Source organism: Nansenia antarctica (assembly GCF_963989245.1).
Source record: "Nansenia antarctica genome assembly, chromosome: 6".
Lineage (NCBI taxonomy): Eukaryota > Metazoa > Chordata > Actinopteri > Argentiniformes > Microstomatidae > Nansenia > Nansenia antarctica.
Genome location: NC_137676.1, coordinates 63,807,313 through 63,822,592, shown reverse-complemented (window position 1 = coordinate 63,822,592; position 15,280 = coordinate 63,807,313). Strand labels below are relative to the sequence as shown.

General features: G+C 51.4%; 1 protein-coding gene across 1 annotated transcript in view; it reads left to right on the top strand.

Moving 5' to 3' along the window:
* znf827 (zinc finger protein 827) overlaps positions 1 to 15,280 on the top strand; it is a gene marked incomplete at its 3' end in the record, with an annotated part of 68,859 nt that overhangs the window by 11,747 nt on the left and 41,832 nt on the right. The window contains exon 2 of the mRNA XM_080535312.1: positions 5,281 to 6,618. Coding sequence (XP_080391438.1) covers positions 5,281 to 6,618 — 1,338 coding nt within the window. The remainder of the gene's footprint in view (positions 1 to 5,280; positions 6,619 to 15,280) is intronic.

Genomic DNA, 15,280 nt, shown 5'->3' with positions numbered 1-15,280 from the left:
CTGCCGTCGGTTCAGACACATCCAGATGGTTACATTTAGACGCCTTGTATTAATTTTTCCTCACATGTCTTCCAACAGAGAGAGAGAGAGAGAGAGAGAAGGAGGGAGAGAAGGAGGGAGAGGGAGAGAGAGTGGGGGAGAGAAAGAGAAGGAGGGAGAGAGAGAAGAGGGAGAGAGAGTGGGGGAGAGAGAGAGAGAGAGAGACTGACCAAACCGGGCTAGATGGATAGAGGAGGAAGAGAGAGAGAGACAGACAATGAAAGAATACGGAAAAGGAAGATTCCGACTTCGTCCCAATTAACAGAATCAGCGCTCCTCCCCGGCTGGCGGGCGGTTGGTCGTCGCGCGGAGACGTCAGGCCGCCAGCGGAGCGTCTCCGCAACCATATTGTCTGGCTTCTGACGCTAATCAGGCAGACCTGACCGCCGGGCGCTCATTAGCATAGCCCGCGGCCGTGGCAACCGCCCGCCAGGGCCCAGCCGGACACTTAATTACCGCCACGGCTCCTTGTCCCACGCCTTCCCTCCTCCCTCCCTCCCTCCCTCCTCCCTCCCTCCCTTCCCTCCCTCCCTCCCCCTCCCTCCTTCCCTCCCTCTTTCCCTCCCTCACAGGTCCGTACTGCCTCCCCCCCTCCACACACCCTCCCCAGCCACAGGAGGTGATAGGAGGCTAGTTCAGGTAGGGCGGGCGGGCGACTCTGGCGGTGTGGCCCTCCCTGTGTCTGTGGTTGGTTTGACAGAGTGGTTCCTAAATCTGGCCCCTGCCCCTTAACTTAATCTCTCTTTCTCTCTCTCTCTCTCTCTCTCTCTCTCTCTCTCTCTCTCTCTCTCTCTCTCTCTCTCTCTCTCTCTCTCTCTCTCCCCCTTCCTCCCTCCCTCATGTGACTGTGTTAAGCTCCAGGACGTAGAGACGTCTGTTGGCATGGCCGCAGTATCGATGCCTCCCTCCCGTCTTAATCGGCTTAATGGCCTCCCTTCTCCCCCCGCCCCCCCTCCCTATCTCCCTCCCTCCCTCCCCTCAACCCTGGAGGTCAGTGAGGCCAATTCTTTACGCCCGGCTAAGTCACAGAATAGCTGCAGTGTGTGTGTGTGTGTATGTGTATATGTTGGTAAGCAACCTCATGCAAGTCATGTGGTGTGTGACCTGCAGATCAACCCCTGTCCTCCACCTCACAACACACACGCTCTCTCTCTCTCTCTCACACACACTCTCATCCCTGCCCCCCTCCCTTGGCCTTGGATCATTTTGTCTGATGAGGCTGACTGAAATCTGGTTGACTTGCTGACTGTCTGGCCAGGCAGAACACACACACACACACACACACACACACACACACACACACAAACACACACACACACACATCCACACACACACACACACACACTCTGCCCCCCCCCCTCCCCCAAGACAAAGGGCCAGTTACAGTGACTACAGCCAGAATATCCCTGCCGTGTTCAGACATCCAGACAGTTGACAACACTGTGTCACCGTGCGTGCGTGCGTGCGTGGGTGCGTGCGTGCGTGCGCGTCCATGTGTGTGCTAAATGGTGAATACGCAGTCCCCAACTGCCACTTCCTGTCCCAAAATGGGGCTGAACCTGCCCACCTCCAGTGAAGTGTTGGCATGACAGATATGTGGCGGTGTGGTCGGTGAAGCAACCCTCCACGCTCTTTACATCATCATCAGCTCTGGAACCAGGAAACGCCAGTACGTCTCTCTATCTCTCTCTCTCTCCCTCCCTCTATCTCTCTCTCCCCCTTCTCTCTCTGTCCCCCCCCCCTTCTCTCTCTTTCTCACCCTATCTCCCTCTGTTCCCCCCCCCCCTCCCTCTCTTTCTGTCCTGGGGAGAGTCCCTCTGCTCCGTGGCTGACTCACCCGGCTGTGTGAGTGATAACAGGGATGGACTGCGGAGGGCCCTGCAGCTGTTGGTTCTCCACATGCAAGTCATCCCCGCCATTACACCGCTAAATGGTTCCCTTTCAGAGGCAGCCGCTCGCTGCCCCCCCACCCCCCCCTCGGCCCTGTCCTCCCTGTCTCTCTCTCCCTCAGCCTCCCTCGTCCACGTTGGGTGGACGGGTGGGGGCTCCCGCCACCACTGTAGGGTAGGCGCTGTGTATGTGGGGGTGGAGGGGGGTTAAATCACATCATCGGTTGTGGTGTAATGTGTGGGCTAGTAGGGGTGGGTGAAGTGTGTGCGTGTGTGCGTGCGTGTGCGCGTGTGTGCATGTGTGCGTCTGTGTGTGTGTAGAGAGTGTGCACGCGTGCATGTGTCAGTGTACACTGTGTATGTACAGTGTGTGTGTGTGTGTGTGTGTATGTGTATGTGTGTATGTGTGTATGTACAGTGTGTGTGTGTGTGTGTGTATGTGTGTGCCCAGGGGGGAGCTCAGACAAAGCCATCGGGCCGGAGCCGTGACCTTGACAAATGTCAGCCCGCCCACGCGGGGGGGTGTGGGGGTGGGAGGGGTGTGGGGGGGGGGGGGGGTTGATCTTGCCCGTGTCACACAAAGCCATGGGGCGGGGCGGGGGCACTGTAGCGTTAGCTGCAACAGTGTGTGGTGTTGCGTTTCAGCTCCCTGCAGCTTAGGGTGAACCCAGGAAGCAGAATTCAGCCTCTCAGCTTCTCTCTTCCTCTCTGCCTCTGTCTGCCTCTCTCTGCCTCTCTCTGCCTCTCCCTGCCTCGCTCTGCCTCTCTCTGCCTCTGTCTGCCTCTGTCTGCCTCTCTCTGCCTCTGTCTGCCTTTCTCTGCCTCTCTCTGCCTCTCTCTTCCTCTCTCTGCCTCTGTCTGCCTCTCTCTGCCTCTCACTGCCTCTGTCTGCCTCTCTCTGCCTCTCTCTGCCTCTGTCTGCCTCTCTCAGCCTCTCTCTGCCTCTCTCTGCCTCTCTCAGCCTCTCTCTGCCTCTCTCTGCCTCGCTCTGCCTCTCTCTGCCTCTCTGCCTCAGGTCAGCAATCTAGCCATTTCCCACTAACCATATTACAGCCATTAGGGACCGCTGCCTTTCGCATGTCACGTGGAAATAGGTCATGCCTCTCTCTCTCTCTCTCTCTCTCTCTCTCTCTCTCTCTCTCTCTCTCTCTCTCTCTCTCTCTCTCTCTCTCTCTCTCTCTCTCTCTCTCTCATACACACTCTCTCTCTCTCTCTCTCTCTCTCTCTCTCACACACACACTCTCTCTCTCTCTCTCTCTCTCTCACACACATACACTGTCTCTCTCTCTCTCTCTCTCACACACACACACACACACACACACACACATACACAGTTTCTCTCACGCACACACATACACTCTCTCTCACACACACACACACACACACACACTCTCTCTCTCTCTCTCTCTATCTCTGCCCTGCTCAGGTGACTAAAAGCTTTGAGGGGCACACCGTCCGTGGAGAAACAGTGTGTCTTAGAACACACACTGGAGCCCGCTGACATTCTCTCCTTCTCCCTCTCCCTGATTAATGGTGTCTTAGAAGTGTAAAGAAGGTCACATACGTTCACACTCACACACACGCACACTTGCACTCGGGTACCTTCTGCGCACAGGCACACACAGGTGTTTGGTTGTAATACCTTTGCGTCTGTGTTTATGTGTGTGATAACAGTGTGTGTGTGTGTGTGTGATAACATTGTTTTTGTGTGTGATATCATTGTGTGTGTGTGTGTGTGTGTGTGTGTGTGTGTGTGATGATAGTGTTTGTTTGTGTGCGTGTATGTGATGACAGTGTGTGTGTGTGTGTGTGTGTGTGTGTGTGTGTGTGTGTGATGGTGTTGATGATGATGATTGTGTGTGTGTGTGTGTGTGTATGTGATGATGGTGTGTATGTGTGATGATGATGGTGTATGTGTGTGTGTGTGTGTGATGTGTGTGTGTGTGTGTGTGTGTGTGTAACCCCTGTGTGGTATCTGTAGCGGCAGCGCTGGTATACGGTCAGAGCGAGAGCCGTGGTCGCAGTCACCTCTCTGGACCGCGGTCAGCAACGCCGGCCAGATGTCAGCTGACTCCGACGACCCCTGAGGGTTGCCGGGGCGGAGTTGCCCGGCAACGGCTTTCCCTTTCACCTGTAAACAGAGAGCAGCTCACCAGACTCCTGTCAGGGTCTACAGGGTGACAACAACCTTGATGAGAGGGAGAGAGTGGGAGGGAGGGAGGGAGAGAGAGAGAGGGAGTCGGGGGAGGGAGAGAGGGACAGAAGGAGGGAGAGAGAGGGAGTCGGGGGAGGGAGAGAGGGACAGAAGGAGGGAGAGAGATGTTCTTTTTGAAATTGTGTATCAAGTGTCAGACCCTCTTTGCCCCTTTTTTTGTTCCTGTTTTTTTTTTCTCCAGTCGATGCACGTGGAATAACAGTGTTTGTGTCTCTACTGTACGGTAACACCGGTTGTAGGAAAAAAAACATAAAGTTTTGACATTTTCTTCGCCCGAGCTTGTTGCTTTCTGACATATTCGTACGGAGGGCTTTGTTAATATGTATCAGGAATATTCACTTTTCTTTGTTCGCCCTTGTCTGGCAAGCTGTAATGTTTTGCTTATGAATATTGATAAATGAAGTGTATATTAATGACCCTCGGTGACCTTAACCCTATCCTTATTGGCTCCCTGGTGGTATGCGCGGGCTCATGAATATTAATCCGGTTCTGTAACCTCCATTACCCTAATCTTTGCTGTCTAGCCTCCCAGAAGGGCCCGTCGCCATGGTAACCCCTTTACCAGTCTCCTTTAGACCCTGGGAAAAAAAAATGGAGGAGGAGGAGGATTTGAAGAATCCCAAGTTGTTTAGACTGGTACTGTAGCGTGGTTGATGCTGTTGTTCGCTACAGCCGAGACTGTCTTTGGAGAAACAACCTTTGCATACTCGACCTAAAAAAGCTCTGAATCTATTTTTCTTTCTTTCTTTCTTTCTTTCTTTCAGTCCTCCCGAGCAGTTACCCCTGCTGTGGCCACTGAACTTCATTTGGCAGCCTTTATAGGTCGTTCTCCTTTGTAGCCGGGCCTGGTAAATAGAATTGTGAAGTGCTCAATTGTGATAATGAGGTGTCAAAACGACGCTCTGTTCCACGGTCGCTCACTTATGCTGCAAGCGGCGTCTGGTGGGCACCCTGACGACTCTTACCTAACGTCAGTCCGCAATTCACTGGCTGCCACCTATCGTCACGTAATAACAGAAATTGCCCTCGCCCTGGTTGTGTGCTCTGTAACAATGACCTATTTGACTAGCTTGTTACCTCACATCTCTTCTTCTTCTTCTTTCCTCTCCTATCTCCTCTTCTTCTCTCCTCCTCCAGATGTGGACAGCGTTGAGGATGGCGGGCCGGAGGGCGGCGCTCCCGTGGACCAGGAGGACGGCTGGTACGGCAACGCCTCCGACGCGCGCTCCGACGCCTCGTCGTCCTACGGTGACGGCGCGCAGGACGACCTGCGGCGCGGCTCCTCCCCCGACCCGGGCGCCCCGGGGGGCCCCGGCGACCACGACACCTCCGGAGGGGAGAGCTCGCTGGGCTGCCCCACGCCCGTACACCACCGCGCCTCCCTGGAGCTCCTGGGCCTGGACGGAGGCATCTTCTCGGCCCAGGACACCCTGTCGTCGGTGGTGTCCTCCCTCTACGGCGAGGCGGCCTCCCAGGCCCTGGGGAAGCCCCTCAGCAGCAACCTGCGGCGGCTCCTAGAGGCCGGCTCTCTGAAGCTGGAGGCCGGGGACCTCCTGGGCCGGGCTTTGAGGGGAGGACTGGGGGGAGGAGGAGAGTCGCCTCCCATAGGCCTGGCCCCCAGCCTCACCCTCTCCCCCTCCTCCCACCACGCCCAGCAGCTGAGCGCTCTCGCCCGGAAACTGGCCAATCACAACAACAACAACGGCGGCGGCAGCTCCGCATCCGCCTCGCCGGCCTCCGTGGCGACCTCTACCGCCGCCGCCGTCAAGCAGGAGCCCTGCGACCCCTTCGCCTCCGCGGTCGCCCCCCCCAGCAACGGCAGCGGCTTCGTGTGGGTGGGCGTGGCCGACAAGTGGCCCCCGGCGGGTTGCTCGGCGCCCAGCGGCAGCAGCCTATCGCCGGACTCGGCCATCCAGAAGCTGAAGGCGGCGGCCAACGCCGTGCTGCAGGACAAGAGCGCCGTGGCCGCCGCCTCGTCTTCGTCGTCGTCGTCCTCCTCCTCCTCCGTCTCCTCCGCCGTGCCCACCCTGGGAGGTGGGGGGCGGGTCGACGACTCCACGGTACGCTTCGACGCCTTCACCTCCCCCTTCAGCCCCCAGTCGGCCAGCTCCACCCTCGCCGCCCTCTCCAAGAAGGTGAGCGAGAGGAGCCAGTCCTCCCAGGCAGCAGGGGGCGCCGCGCCGGGGGACCACCAGCCCTCGGCCAGCTCCTTCCTCTCCCTGGTCTCCATGAACTCCTCGGCCGCCCTGCTCAAGGAGGTGGCGGCCCGCGCCGCTGGGAACCTCCTGGCGGACAAGAAGGAGGTGGCGGCGTCCCTGTCACCTCTGACCCCCGGGGGCGGGGCCCTCCAAGAGGACGTCAAGCCCCTGCTGGACAGGAACCAGAAGGCCTCCTCCACCCCCACGCCCACCCAGGGAATGGACCTTCTGCTGCCCTCCACCCCCAAGGGCAGGGCCAAGCCCAGCAGCCAAGCAGGTAACCCACTCACACCAGGGGGGGGCGGGCATGTTTTGTGCTAATTTGGCTAATTTCTTTAGTTAGCGTGTTGTTGTCAAAGACTTTGATTTTGGACATGTTATTCTCGTGTCCTTGTTCTTATTCTGTGGCTTCGATAATGTTATTAATGTATTTGGACACAGATGAAGCCTATTCCAACACTAAAGTGTTGGGGAGGAGGGGGGGGTGAACTAGCCCTTGATATCTGTTGTTGGAGATCGTGGAATTTTGGTGGAATTTTTTGTAATGAATTTTGGTCAAGGCTAAGAGAAGATTGTCACACACTAAAGGCCCCTTCGTAGTTCTCAAAGCAAAAGCAAGGTTTTTCCCTTCAATGAAACAGAAAGGCCTTACTGATGAGTACGGTCTAGAAATACTTTATATGAATGGCATGGTAATTTTTCTGTTTTTTACAGATTATGAAAGTGCAGCTTTCAAATGGTGTGTCATACATAGAAAATAGTTCAAGAAGAAATGCTAATTTGAATGTTGGTACACTTCAAACCAAATAGCGGAGAAAATCACCCTGAACCAAAACAAACATACTGTACTCCATCATACTAGCTAGCTAGCTAGCAGCTAACAACAAAGAAAATTGCTATGTAACATATCAGTGGGCTCCTCAACACTTAAACTTTCATAATATGAAAAAAAAGAAAAACACATTAAAAAAATATATTTTTATTTCATGATTCCCAACTGACGTCCAGTCTCTCTGCTAATATCCCGCATGACACCGTGGATCCTAAGGGGTTTAGCAATAATTATTCACTGTCCCTGTTTTCTATATTGTTGTGGCCTATGTATACTTTATTTTGACATGGCCTTGTGATCAATGAGACTTATGATGATGATTTTGCTTTATCCAAAGCAACTTCCAACAAATACATTTGTCTATGTAAGTCAATAATCTATGCATCAGTCATAGCAAGAAAATGTAATCTATGCTAGGGTCAGGGGCTACTGACAGTTATAATGCTAGAGGAAGGAAGATTTTTTATACAGTATATTCTTTTCCTTTAATTTATTTACAGTGGACAAACTGTACAGTGGGGTAGTGGGGATGAAGAGTCTTCGGAGGGACAGTTAAGGTGTAGCTTGAAGAGATGGGTCTACAGTAGGCCCTGTTGAAGCCCGGAAGTGACTGGGGAAAATAATGATAATAATAATAATAATAATAATAATAATAATACATTATATTTATATAGCGGTTTTCCGGGCCTCAAAGACGCTGACAATATGGGAAAAACAGAAAACACAGAAACAACAAGCAACAGATAACATGAGCACATATAACACAGAGTTAACAAAGGGGGAAAAAGTAACGCAGCAATGTCCAGGGGGGGAGGGGGGTGGCAGGGTTAGGGGAGATGGTTAGGGGTAGGGGAGGTTATATGCATGGGCGAACAGGTAGGTTTTGAGGTGGGATTTAAAAGTGAGGAGTGAGGGTGAGTCTCTGAGTGGTTGAGGCAGAGAGTTCCAGAGGCGGGGTGCAGCTCGTGAAAAGGCACGGTCTCCGAAGCCTTTGAGTTTTGAGGGTGGGACAGTGAGGGGAACAGTGGATGAGGATCGGAGGTTACGGGTAGGGCGGTGGGGGAGAAGGAGGTCAGTCAGGTAAGGGGGGGCCAGGCTATGGAGGGCTTTGTATGTGAGGATGAGTACTTTGAATTTGATACGTTCTTTGATGGGGAGCCAGTGGAGAGAGTGGAGGACAGGAGTGATGTGGTCACGGGACCGGGTGTTTGAGAGCAGGCGGGCAGCTGAGTTTTGGACCATCTGAAGTCTATGGAGGGAGTGGGAGGTGATGCCGGTGAGTAGGGAGTTGCAGTAGTCAAGGCGGGAGGAGATGAATAATTTAGTAGTCAAGGCGGGAGGAGATTCATCGTTTTCTTTGTTTGCTGAAGTCAAAGTCATAGTGACCTGAGTCACTACAGAACAATTAACTTTTCATTGCTTTGAATTCTGAGAATTTTAAGTAAGTTTTCTTTTTCTTTTCACTTCACCCTGCACATCTTGATTTGAAAATAGTTTAATAACGAGGCACACATTTTCTTTTTCAAATAAAGAGAAGTTCTTCTCAGGATTTTTGAACAGCGTGGCGCTGGATTGCATTATCAAAAAAATACCACCAAAGCTAGGGCGGGTTTTAGCTAGCTATATTAGGGTAGGCAAAAATTCTAACAAATTAATCCATATCTAAGGTATTTGTTATTAATTTTTCGTGGGCCAAGATCACCAAATTCCTCTTTCTTTCATGTAACATGGTGCGATGATAGGGGGTTAGGTTTGATTTGATTTGATTTATGGATCCCCATTAGAAGCACACAAATGTACCTCTAGTCTTCCTGAGGAAGGACTCGTGACAATGTGGAGAAGGAACTCTCATATGATGCTGAAGACACCAATTACAGTTTATGCAACACAGGAAAAGCTTCCTTATAGCCTACTCCTGCTGGTGTTTACACACAGTGGACAGGTCTGTTTTATTTGGACATTTCTTGACCTACATTGGTTTTGCAACAAGAATTTAGTTTTTCAGACTCACATCGTTTGCCACAGTGCCAGCAAGTACATGTGTGCAACAAAGTGGAATCTAGAAAGACTCTTCTTGGAAAATCTGTCAAGGATGTTGAGCAGGGACCTTTTCAGAGACTGACGGGGGGTGATGGTGGGATCATCAGAATCTCTATGACCCACAGTTGAGAGCAAAACACTTTCACCAAGGAGTTTACTCAAGGTTCTCCTTCTCTTTGGGATGATGATGTGAATCATCCCACCCAGCAGGTGCCTGAGAATGCTCTGTCCAACAACCGTCTTTACGGATGTCTTTTAAGGACTCCAGTGATGCACCAACAACCTCACAAGCAGTGCACATATCCACAGACTGAGACTGTAGAATTGCATTCGCTGGTTTCAAGACACCAAGCACCCACACTAGCAATTTGCCAATCTCAAAGAAATAATGCCTCTTAATTTGAATTAACAGGCCTAATGCCTCAGTGCACACGTCAACTATGGCATAATCATCCTCTGAGATCTCTGACAGGACAGTGAGAAGACTGCCTTCATTCTCAACAATGCACCCTGTCACATCATAATGGCTTGTCCAGCGTATTTCAAGCAGTCTTTTGAGACAAGGAGCATCATACTTTTCTGACATAATATAGTGGTGACGGAAGACGTTATACAGGGAACTAGAGAGGTAAAAAAAAACATTTGGCACATGGCTCACCCTGCATGGCATGCACAACTAGTGCGTAACTAGTGGGTTATAACAATTGATTTCTGGAATATATCTAGCAAGCTTCTTTTAAAGCAATGCTTGCACACCACCTCATACTCCAATTACCACCGATGCGCCATCATAACACTGGCTAACTATGTTGTCAGCACTGTAGCTAGCCAGCATCCGAAAGATGTCTCAATATTTCAGTGGACATGTACTCCGCATCAAGTTGATGTAAGTCAAGCAACCCAGTCAGATGCTCATCTAGCATGGAATCACGTACAAACCGAATCATTATGGATAAATAATTCTTAGCATTACCCCCGTCCCTAGTCCCATCACTTTTCATGCAAAACCCTGCTGAGTCAGCGTTTGCATACCTTTTCCTGGCCTCTCCAAGAACCAAGATCCTTAGAGGTGTACTTGGCATTTTTAGGTATTCCCTTGGCAATATCAGCTAGCTTGTCGTCCTTCTCTAAGATATATTCAAAACATTTTTTTAAAAAGACCCTAGGGAAACAGGGTCAGATGCATGAAACAGATGCATGCATCCCACAGAACAGAGTACTCAAGCCATGCTTGTGTGTGGTACCAGGCAGGGTGGAATATTGGTAATATAGCACCGAATGCACACTTTGGGTAGCTAGCTAATATTGGCTAAGGTGGTGCATTGCCATTCAAGTCACTAATCATGTGAGGTGGGGCTGAGCAGTGCTAGTGGAGGGTACAGGAGCAGTGCTAGTGGAAGGTACAGGGACAGTGCTAGTGGAAGGTACAGGGGCAGTGCTAGTGGAGGGTACAGGGACAGTGCTAGTGGAAGGTACAGGGACAGTGCTAGTGGAAGGTACAGGGACAGTGCTAGTGGAAGGTACAGGGGCAGTGCTAGTGGAAGGTACAGGAGCAGTGCTAGTGGAAGGTACAGGGACAGTGCTAGTGGAGGGTACAGGAGCAGTGCTAGTGGAAGGTACAGGGACAGTGCTAGTGGAGGGTACAGGAGCAGTGCTAGTGGAAGGTACAGGGGCAGTGCTAGTGGAAGGTACAGGGACAGTGCTAGTGGAGGGTACAGGAGCAGTGCTAGTGGAGGGTACAGGGACAGTGCTAGTGGAAGGTACAGGGACAGTGCTAGTGGAAGGTACAGGGACAGTGCTAGTGGAGGCTACAGGGACAGTGCTAGTGGAAGGTACAGGGGCAGTGCTAGTGGAAGGTACAGGAGCAGTGCTAGTGGAGGGTACAGGAGCAGTGCTAGTGGAGGGTACAGGGTCAGTGCTAGTGGAAGGTACAGGGACAGTGTTAGTGGAAGGTACAGGGACAGTGCTAGTGGAGGGTACAGGGACAGTGCTAGTGGAAGGTACAGGGACAGTGCTAGTGGAGGGTACAGGGACAGTGCTAGTGGAAGGTACAGGGACAGTGCTAGTGGAGGGTAGAGGGACAGTGCTAGTGGAGGTACAGGGACAGTGCTAGTGGAAGGTACAGGGACAGTGCTAGTGGAGGGTAGAGGGACAGTGCTAGTGGAGGGTACAGGGGGCAGTGCTAGTGGAGGGTACAGGGGCAGTGCTAGTGGAAGGTACAGGGGCAGTGCTAGTGGAAGGTACAGGGGCAGTGCTAGTGGAGGGTACAGAGACAGTGCTAGTGGAGGGTACAGGGACAGTGCTAGTGGAAGGTACAGGGACAGTGCTAGTGGAGGCTACAGGGACAGTGCTAGTGGAGGCTACAGGGACAGTGCTAGTGGAGGGTACAGGGGCAGTGCTAGTGGAGGCTACAGGGACAGTGCTAGTGGAAGGTACAGGAGCAGTGCTAGTGGAAGGTGCAGGGACAGTGCTAGTGGAAGGTACAGGGACAGTGCTAGTGGAAGGTACAGGAGCAGTGCTAGTGGAAGGTACAGGGACAGTGCTAGTGGAGGGTACAGTGGCAGTGCTAGTGGAAGGTACAGGAGCAGTGCTAGTGGAAGGTACAGGGGCAGTGCTAGTGGAAGGTACAGGGACAGTGCTAGTGGAAGGTACAGGGACAGTGCTAGTGGAAGGTACAGGGACAGTGCTAGTGGAAGGTACAGGGGCAGTGCTAGTGGAGGGTGCAGGGACAGTGCTAGTGGAAGGTACAGGAGCAGTGCTAGTGGAAGGTACAGGGACAGTGCTAGTGGAGGGTACAGGGACAGTGCTAGTGGAAGGTACAGGAGCAGTAGGCGGAGCCTCTGAGCAGCAGCATCGCTAGAGGCAGAAGCTGTACCAGGCTTGCTTATAGGCTTAAAAAGAACCGATACATCGCACAGCAAGTGTTGTAAGTTGCTTTGGATAAAGTAAATTAATGGAATGTAGGTCAAACTATGAGCTTTCGTTAGCAGCACAGCATTCACAAACTGAGAGAAGGGGTAAACTTTAGAGTTTAAAAGTCACTAATTATATCTTTAAAAAGGCAGTGGTGTGGTATCTGTTAAGCCTGATTTATACTCCTGCGTCGAATTTACGCGAGGCTACGCCGTAGCCTACGCGAGGGCTCTCCATGTTTATAGTTCTACGTTGGTCCGCGGACCGCGTCGCGTTGGTCGGTGTACTCATAGCGGCATAATAGCGATCAAAAAACTTATTTTTTTTATGCTTGTTGTAAAGAAAATGTCTATAATGCATTGAAATGACAGTAAACTATCATACATTTTCAAATCTTTATTATTAAGTAATTACAGAAAAAGTAAATGACATTTCTGTCATGACTTCCGCATTTACGAGAGTCGGAATGTGACGCTACCAAGCGGACCAGTCATAGTTCTTATAGATAACTTAACATTAAATATGTCTATCATAAATATAATTTAAACCCAACGAACAGCCATGGGGCTCCCTGTAACTAATCATTTATTTCTAAATAAACAGGATTGTACATCTCGTAAATGTGAATCGCGCTCAGGAAGGCTGTGCCTGACGCTTCCATAGGGCGCTCCGTTGGAACGGTGTACTCAAAGCGGCATAATAGCGATCTTTTTGTTGTTATGCTTGTTGTAAATAAAAGTTATATGATACATTGAAATGACATTAAACTAAGATAATACGATGGTTATCATAATTTTTCAAATCTTTATTTATGAGTAATTACAGAAAAGGTAAATGACATTTCTGTCATGGCTTCCGCATTTTGGTCTACGAGAGAGTCGGAATCATGTGCTACCAAGCGGACCAATCACAGAGCTTACGGTTGCGTAGAAACTGACGCGTTCTTACATTTTTGGAGATGTGCACGTCAACCTACGCCGTAGGCAAGGCGGGCCCACGCGGGACTACGCAAGGCTACGGCGTTGATTTTACGCAGAAGTCTAAATCGGCCTTTAGTGTGGAACAATAGTGGATCATATGGGTATAACAACAAAAGCAAACGCTATACCACCCAGCCATAGTTAGTCGTTTACACTCCAAGTTGTGTAGACTTGATAGGGTGGAGGCTCTGTAGAGCACACAGAGTAGTATCTACTCGGTAGTGTAGACTCAGTGGAGGTAGAATATACTCAGTAGTGTAGACTTAGTTGAGGTAGTGTAGGCTACATATAGTAGTGTATACTCAGTAGTGTATACTCAGTAGTGTATACTCAGTAGTGTAGTCTCAGTAGTGTAGTCTCAGTAGTGTAGTCTCAGTAGTGTAGTCTCAGTGGAGGTGTCAGCTTCTGGAGCGGCTGAGGAGAGAGCAGTCCTGGCCCTGCTGGCCCCAGTCTGGGAAAAGGTCTGCAGGCTCGGCGGGGGGTTCCGACCGAGGCCTCGCTGCACTCCCAGACTGGCTCTCTGGGCTCGGATGTGGGGGCTGCCAAAGGGGCTTGTGAGTGTGAGCTCCGCACAGTGGGGACCCGGGAGTCCACATCCATCTCCACAGACTCTGGCTGGCTCCAGCCCCCACTCCCTCCCTCACTCCTTCCCTCCTCGAGCCTCACTACCTCCCTCCCTCCCTCCCCTCCCTCCCCCTGCGAGGATCAGCTCAGCAAAGGCCAGGCCAAACACACTCCCCATCACAGTTTTTTCCGTTGGCTAGGCTCGCACACACACCCGTGCACGCACGCACATGCACAGGCACACACAGGCACACGTGTGCGCACAGAGACACAAGCACAGACACACACACGTAGAGACACAAGTGTACACACACACACACACACACACACACACACACACACCACCAGGCTCTAAATGAGCAGCCTTTAGGGAGAACAGAGTGTTTTCTAAGGAGACGGATGGGCACTTTTGAGGGATTGTGTCGTAACCTGCTGCATTTAAAATGGCCGGATCAAATTGACTTCGGAGAGACGACGAGAGGCAGTCGATGTAACATTCTGTGATCTGCATGTTAAATAGGCGCTCTGCTGTAACCCGCCAGCCGCCAAGGTCACCAGCCGCTGTAAAAACGCAGGTAGCTGTGTGGTCGCCAGACTGAAAAATGTGACCTTGCTTATTGACTGTCATGTTTTGTTTTATTGCGGCCGTGCTCGCCAGTTCTGCTGTAAAAGCCTATTACATTCATATGTGGTGACATGCACACAGTACACACACAAACACACGCACGTACACACACAAACACACACATGCACACACACACACACACACACGCACACGCACACACACACACACACACACACACACACACACACACACGCGCGCGCCAAACAAGCACATTAATTTTACAGAACAGATTGCACTGGAACCAGGCATGTAAATACCTGATCCCCCCAATCACTAACTAAGTCCCCTCCCTCTCCCCTCCACTCTCCTCTCCTCCTCTGCCCTCCATTTTCCTTCCTTCCTCCCTCCCTTTCCGTCGTCCCCCTCTCCCTCCTTTCACGAGCGAGCAGCGGAGAGCCGTTTCACTCCGTTTTTCGTTTCTCCGCGGTGATCTCGCCTCTGCGGTCGGCCGCGCCGGGGAGAGGTAGGGCCGCAGATGGCAGTTTATTGTTGCAAATAGGCAGTCTCAGGGTTTTTACACCCTGGGTCAATGAATGGCTGAGCACGGTAATTTCACCAAACACTGATTACCAGATGTTTTTCTGGAAGAGGACTGGAATACTTATGAAGCCGTTCTGACTGGGCCCACCTCTCGGAATTTGTAATGCAATCATGCCTCTTTCTAATAAGACCAATTAAACTGTAATGGTTGGTGGCTAGGAAGCCAACAACAATAATCGAGATACTAAAACATCGTTGAGTTATCTTCTTTTTTTGTCCTTTTGTTTTTCGAGGCAGCCAACAGGCGTCATGGTGGAGAGGTTTTGGCTTCAGTCATTTAGAGGTCACCGCCTCTGGTAGATTTGTGGCGACCTCTAAGCGAAGTCAGTTACACGGGATAGTGGTGGCCTAGTGGATAGTGAGTTGGACCGGTGATCAGATGGTCATTGAAATCCCACCTGGGAACACCACCACTAGTGTGCCCTTGAGTAAGGCACTTAGCCCT